Source organism: Sinocyclocheilus rhinocerous, unplaced genomic scaffold (genome assembly GCF_001515625.1).
Source record: "Sinocyclocheilus rhinocerous isolate Xijiao unplaced genomic scaffold, SAMN03320098_v1.1 scaffold980, whole genome shotgun sequence".
NCBI classification, from domain to species: Eukaryota; Metazoa; Chordata; class Actinopteri; order Cypriniformes; family Cyprinidae; genus Sinocyclocheilus; species Sinocyclocheilus rhinocerous.
In genome coordinates this window covers 85,061-92,532 of record NW_015635053.1, presented here as the reverse complement: position 1 = coordinate 92,532, position 7,472 = coordinate 85,061, and the positions used below count along the sequence as shown (strand labels likewise).

Genomic DNA, 7,472 nt, shown 5'->3' with positions numbered 1-7,472 from the left:
TGCATCTGCTGCCTACTTATACTCACGCTGTGATCAGCAGCAGCTGGATGCAATAATCGCATGCCAATGTGCATTGGCTCGTTTAGTTTACACTCGAAGTAGATTGGTCCCTCTAAGCGAGATCCCAATTCGTCGGTCATCCGACGTGACGTCGAGAGTGACCGACTGAAAGGGAACTACTGAGCAATAGATCAAATATTTGTCAGACACAGTCACTCCTCGTGTTTGGTAAGCCAAAGGAAAGCACAATCGTATGCATTAACTTCTAAAATTAAACACACTTTTAAAATAATGCAATGATGAGTGTGTGAAGTGAATGAGCGAAACGTAGCTTCCTCTGTGCGTCTCTCAGAAAGCAGCGCTTGACCAGAGTAATATCAACTAAGATACTGAATCATACATGTTTCTCTCAAGCTCTAACTACTTTATTAACTTCCCATTTTTTGGAGCATTAGCTACAATCGTTGTCCATTTGGAGCGTCTCTGTCATTTTACTACACTCGTTCACCTTGGGATCGTTTAGTCAGCCAATTTCCTCAGATCACAGGTCTTGTTTTTTTTCCCACCATGAATTAGTAATATCATATAATTGGACAGCTGTGGGCTGGTTGCAAGCTGTTCAAACAAGTGCATTATTTGTCAGTATTTGTTCAATCTTGAAAATGATCCAGACTCTGAGTCCCTCTGTAAATATGTCAGATGCATCTAATGAAACTGAATCACATTGCATAGTGTTTTTTAATCAGGGACAGAATTATTGTGCTGATATTATGCACTCAAGCAAATAAAAAGCGGTAAACTATATATTCTGATAGGATAGTGGATAGATAGATAGATAGATAGATGTTTTCATTGCGATTTGCAGGTGCTGAAGTGTCATTAATCAAACTGGTGTTCTCGAGAGGCTGCGGCTCTGACTCACACTGGCGTTTTCTATCCTTCTTTGCATCTTTTCTTTTGTTAGCTCCTCCTGCAGTCTGTCTGTGGGCCACTTGACTTATGCAATGTCAGATTGCATAACTGCAGCATAGCGCATTTTGCCATACATTCCCAGTGCAGGAATGGGACCTTGAATAATAAAACGGCTTATCCCGTGAATTGTCAGCTTCATTAAATTATTCACGCAATGCAATGGGTACAGACAGGCTCTCCGCCACTGTAGCAGAGAATTGACGCTTGAGAAATGAGAAATCCTTTTTGTTTGCCGATATCGCTATGTTGTTAATGAAATCAGAGGGCTAAGTCTCTTTTCATTATGTTTACCATTCTTTGCAGCACAGGTGGACCAGCTTCAGTTGAGCTATATGGAACTTTGAAGCAAGAGTTTTTTTATATATATATATACACACACACATATATGTGTGTGTGTATACACATATATGTGTGTGTGTGTGTGTGTATACTGTATGTCATGTAAATAATTTAGCACATTTAGATTTTTTATTTTGCAACTGTTTGCACAAAAGAGTTGCATTTTTTTATTATTATTATTAAAGTTGTAACATTTTTAAGCAGATTTTTGTCATGATACTGAGAATTTTTGGAGAAACAAATTAACTTCTGCTTGTGAGTGGAAAAATCTGAGAACGTCATATGTTTTCATTTAGATTTGCAAATAAAAAATTTTTTTATATGTTTGTAAGTTAATACTTACTGTTTCAATTATTTTCAATTATTTTTATCTTCATTTATTCAATCCTGCCATACCCTATTACTGAGATAGATAGATGTTTTCATTGCGATTTGCAGGTGCTGAAGTGTCATTAATCAAACTGGTGTTCTCGAGAGGCTGCGGCTCTGACTCGCACTGGCGTTTTCTATCCTTCTTTGCATCTTTTCTTTTGTTAGCTCCTCCTGCAGTCTGTCTGTGGGCCACTTGACTTATGCAATGTCAGATTGCATAACTGCAGCATAGCGCATTTTGCCATACATTCCCAGTGCAGGAATGGGACCTTGAATAATAAAACGGCTTATCCCGTGAATTGTCAGCTTCATTAAATTATTCACGCAATGCAATGGGTACAGACAGGCTCTCCGCCACTGTAGCAGAGAATTGACGCTTGAGAAATGAGAAATCCTTTTTGTTTGCCGATATCGCTATGTTGTTAATGAAATCAGAGGGCTAAGTCTCTTTTCATTATGTTTACCATTCTTTGCAGCACAGGTGGACCAGCTTCAGTTGAGCTATATGGAACTTTGAAGCAAGAGTTTTATATTTTTAAAATTTTATGCCTAAATCCCAGACCTCCATCTGATAGTTTCTATGTGAAGGGATTCAAGTAAACAGTTAAAACATATACTTGCTTTTACCTCTGAGAAAAACTAGATTCACTTCAAATTAAAAATTAGTTTACATGTTAGCAGATTTTTGTCATGATACTGAGAATTTTTGGAGAAACAAATTAACTTCTGCTTGTGAGTGGAAAAATCTGAGAACGTCATATGTTTTCATTTAGATTTGCAAATAAAAAATTTTTTTATATGTTTGTAAGTTAATACTTACTGTTTCAATTATTTTCAATTATTTTTATCTTCATTTATTCAATCCTGCCATACCCTATTACTGATGAAATCCCACTTACCGACAAGTAGCACATCACCTTTCACATTATAGGCCACATTTTAATAATCAAGAGATCAGACAGTATGTCACATTATGTTGACGATCACGTACCCACTGTACCTGTCTATGTCGGCAACATTTGCATGTTTGATGGAGTGAGTAAGTCGTTTCATTCAGTTCCCATCAAAGAAAATGAGATTCAGAGACTCAGGAGCGTCTCATCACACTCATGCCATCTTGACTCTCTTTTTGCCTGTCAGGGTTTCTGTTGGTGTAGCCGTCAAGCATGAAGTGGAATTTGTTCAAGAAGAAGCCTGCAGCCATGGTGGGCCCCGAGCCCACAGGTGCCAGCGCCCTGACCATGGCCCCTGCTGTTTCCACACCTGCAGACAACTCCACTGAGCACCAGGGCCCAGTCAGCAAGAATGACGTCTTTGGTGACATCAAAAACAAGTTCCTCAATGAGATGGACAAGCTTCCACGTGAGTATTTGACTATTGTGCGATATTTCATAATCCCTAACCAGAGACCAACATTTCTAATGTACCTCAAGCTCCAAACTCAGCTCAGATCTTCAGACTCTGCTGTTTAGTGTGTTGTATCTTTTCTAACCGATTAGACCATGTCAGGCTCTACTGTGCTGCCTAGAAACACCCTAGCAATGCCCTAGCCAACATACAAGTCTGTCTTGACTAGGGCTGCCCCCGATTTTCTATATCTATATTCTCTAAGATTTTTCTAGTCGGCTAGTAGTCGTTCATTTAAGCCATTACTAATTGCATGTCTATATTAATCTAATTTATTAAATATATACTGACAAGAATATGACTACGAATGTGTCGGAAAAAAAGAGCCGGAGATATTTTAATTATGTATTAATAAACTAATGATTTCTGAGTCATTGTCGGTTGCAGGGATGAAGTTGATGATTCTGACTCACCATCTCCATCATCGCCAGAGTGTTTTCGATTTTAATTGATTTGTTTAAAAGTAGACATTTCAAACTTTCTATAGATATATTTCTCATATCTGTGAGGCAAGTAGCTATGGAAGACCGTTTCTGCCACTGAATTTAAAATAAAATAATTGTGACTTTTTATCTCACAATTCTGACTTTTTTCTCCAAATTGCAAGTTATAAAGTCATAAGTGTGAGATTTAAGCTCACAATGCTAAGAAAAAAGTCAGAATTGTGAGAGAAAAACTTGCAAGAAAAGGCAGTCGTGGCCTAATGAGAGTTAGACTTGTAACCCAAAGGTCGCATGTTCGAGTCTCGGTACCAGCAGGGATTGTTGGTGGGGGGAGTGAATAACCAGTGCTCTCTTCCTCCTTCAATACCACAACTGAGGTGAGCCCCTTGAGCAAGGCAATTGTACGAAAATTGTCAGTTTTTTGTTTTATATGGAATTGGACTTTATGGGCCAGATTTACAATCAGCTTGTGCCAGCGCAAACCCTCATTTGGTGTTAAAAAACTAATGTCAGGACTTACTAAAGACACGCAGTGAGGAATTAGCACTGAAAAGGCGTGGACATGGTTATTTTTGCAACTCACCTTATTGAATATGTATTTGTAGGAGTTTCCCTTTCGATCGGTAAATTTATGGGAGGAGAGTATTTAAATGAATCACGCAACACGATTTACTAAGATTTGCGCTTGTCAATTCACTGGTATTTGTGGCATTATTTAACGCCCAAAAAAAGCATGTTTTAAAGCAGGCGGTAATTTGCTCTGCTGTGGTAGATTGCGCTGGTCATTATGGAAATGAGATGTTGTGTCTTTGTTCATTAATGTGCACATTGTCAGTAAATCACATGCAGAATTTTCCCCTCCCATCGGCGCTTTTGTGGAATTGCGCTCTAACTCTAATTTGCCCTGTTTAGTAAATATGGCCCTAGAACTTGCACTCATGCAACTCAGAATTGCGAGGCGTAAACTCGCCATTGCGAGAAAACGTCAGAATTGTGAGATAAAAAGTCACATTTTTTATTCATTGGTGGAAACAGGATTCCATAAGTATAGCCTATACAGTGAGTTTAGTTTCATTTTTGTGATGTGCTTCAGTTCACGGAGACCGAGACAGCAAAAAGCGCATCCTGTTTGTTTTCTTTATTTTACATGTTTTGCTGTTATTGTCAGTGTACACAAATAAAAGTTGACCCTTTACAGTTTCAAATGATGCATTACTCGTATCTGCATGAGCAAAAATGACGGCATATTTTAGGTTGTTTCCACTTGTTTCCAAAATGCAAGTGATCGTGTCGGTGCTTCCATGTCATGCAGTAGCATGTTAACAGCTTCCACACTTCACAAAAACTCTAGGATATGTGCCTAATAATGCATTTATCTAGGTTAACGTAAGAGTGAGCAGCCGTGTAAAGTTGCCACTACTTATGTTTCAAGTTCAAATGATAAGCCATATATGAGGTCAGTGAATGATATGCTGTGGGCTAATTACCAGGGGTGTTGTTAGGCCCTTTTTAGTGGGGCTTCAGCTGCGGATTCTCCCCGTCTTTTAGTCAGCGTTATTCAGCGTGTTCTTGGCACAGTGATAGTGTCAGAAGCAGAGGACAAGGTGTGTGCATTTATCGATAGATTGTTATGATATCTGCATCTGTGCAGTTCTTTGTCATAAATGCAGTTTACATAATGTGATGCAGAAGCAATACAAAACATTTTTTTCATCCACTGTAAAGTTTTCACTGAATTCACCCTTTATCACACCTACATTGTTTCCTCTAGTGAAAATGGAACGTGAAGACAAACTTCTTTTAAAAATTTTGTTTTATAATTGAAACATATTATTGTGGATGTGGCATTAGATGAACATCATGCACAGAAATTATTAAAGACACAATCACACTGTAAAAATTATTTGTTGGTTTAAATTAAGTAGCCTAACCTGGTTGCCTTAAAATGTTGATTTAAACTAAAGAATTTATTTGATAACTGATTGATTTAGAAACTCTAAATATGTTATCTGAAAAACATTTGTGAATCTAAGCTGATTTGACAAAATATTTGTGAAAAGTTATGATAATAAATCATGTAAATATTTTTTAAAGTGGTGACAGACAGCACTCAGTCAATGTATTCATTTAAACTGCTTATCATAGTGAATGACAGGGACAGAGACACATCATGTGGAGTTATTTCATTCTGCTAAATAATTACCCAGCAGATGATTGTGACATTTATAGCCTAAGAGTAAATTGATTTGTGGTTTTTGATGTCACTTTGAATTATAGAAGTGGCAAATTGATAGATCTATGTGTTGTTATTTTATTTATTTATTTTTTAAATAAAAAAGGAATGGTTTAAAGGGGTCATGAACTGCCTTTGTTTTTTATTTCGTAATGTTCTCTGAGGTCCACTTATAATGTAAGATTTTTACATCAAAAAAACATAATTTAGAGGTAATATTTTCTGTCCTGTTTTAACCCCCCTCATCAGAACGCTCTGCTTGAATAGGCATGGAGGATTGTAGACTCAGAAGTAAATGCCCACTGCTATGATTGGCTAATAGTTGTTCAATTCAATTCAAGTTCATTTGTATTGCGCTTTTCACGATACCAATCGTTGCAAAGCAGCTTTACAGAAAATATTAATGTTTCTACATTACATTTAGGAAATCATGTAAATATTTTTTAAAGTGGTGACAGACAGCACTCAGTCAATGTATTCATTTAAACTGCTTATCATAGTGAATGACAGGGACAGAGACACATCATGTTGAGTTATTTCATTCTGCTAAATAATTACCCAGCAGATGATTGTGACATTTATAGCCTAAGAGTAAATTGATTTGTGGTTTTTGATGTCACTTTGAATTATAGAAGTGGCAAATTGATAGATCTATGTGTTGTTATTTTATTTATTTATTTTTTAAATAAAAAAGGAATGGTTTAAAGGGGTCATGAACTGCCTTTGTTTTTTATTTCGTAATGTTCTCTGAGGTCCACTTATAATGTAAGATTTTTACATCAAAAAAACATAATTTAGAGGTAATATTTTCTGTCCTGTTTTAACCCCCCTCATCAGAACGCTCTGCTTGAATAGGCATGGAGGATTGTAGACTCAGAAGTAAATGCCCACTGCTATGATTGGCTAATAGTTGTTCAATTCAATTCAAGTTCATTTGTATTGCGCTTTTCACGATACCAATCGTTGCAAAGCAGCTTTACAGAAAATATTAATGTTTCTACATTACATTTAGGAGTAGGTTATTAGTGGTGACTATGGCAGAAATGTACAGTAAGAATTATGCAGTTAGTTACAAATTACACCTAATCAAATAGACGGTGAACACTATTAACTGCAATGATTATATGTTGTGATTAAACTTTGTGATTGCGATTAAACGTTGCGATTAAGCAACATTTGGTAGTCTTATATGTTGTTCCAGGGTTAGCATCATCTGAGGTCTTCTGGGGGGTTGGCATCATCTCTTCTCAGGTGTTCGGTCATCTCAGATCTTCGTAAGGGTTGAATCCAGACTGAAGCTTGTGTAATTCCTACTTGCCTCGGGATGCAATCCCGTGCAGTTGATCAGATACAGCTGAAGTACAAAGTTACGAGATACATTATGTGAATGCTTGGCTAAAAAGATGTCTTTAATCTAGATTTAAACAGAGAGAGTGTGTCTGAACCCCGAATGTTATCAGGAAGGCTATTCCAGAGTTTGGGAGCCAAATATGTAAAAGCTCTACCTCCTTTAGTGGACTTTGCTATCCTAGGCACTACCAAGAGTCCGGAGTTTTGCGACCTTAGGGAGCGTGATGGATTGTAGCGTGATAGAAGACTAGTTAGGTACGCAGGAGCTAGACAGTTAAGGGCCTTATAAGTAAGTAGTAATATTTTGTAACTGATGCGGAACTTAATAGGTAGCCAGTGCAGAGACTGTAAAATTG

At 37.2% G+C, this 7,472-nt stretch overlaps 1 protein-coding gene across 4 annotated transcripts in view; it reads left to right on the top strand.

The window, feature by feature from the left end:
* syt2a (synaptotagmin IIa) overlaps positions 1-7,472 on the top strand; it is a 78,828-nt gene that overhangs the window by 48,002 nt on the left and 23,354 nt on the right. For all 4 annotated transcript variants that reach the window (XM_016560737.1, XM_016560738.1, XM_016560739.1 and 1 more), the window contains exon 2: positions 2,824-3,045. In XM_016560737.1, the coding sequence (XP_016416223.1) occupies positions 2,850-3,045 (196 nt within the window). In that variant the 5' untranslated portion in view covers positions 2,824-2,849. The remainder of the gene's footprint in view (positions 1-2,823; positions 3,046-7,472) is intronic.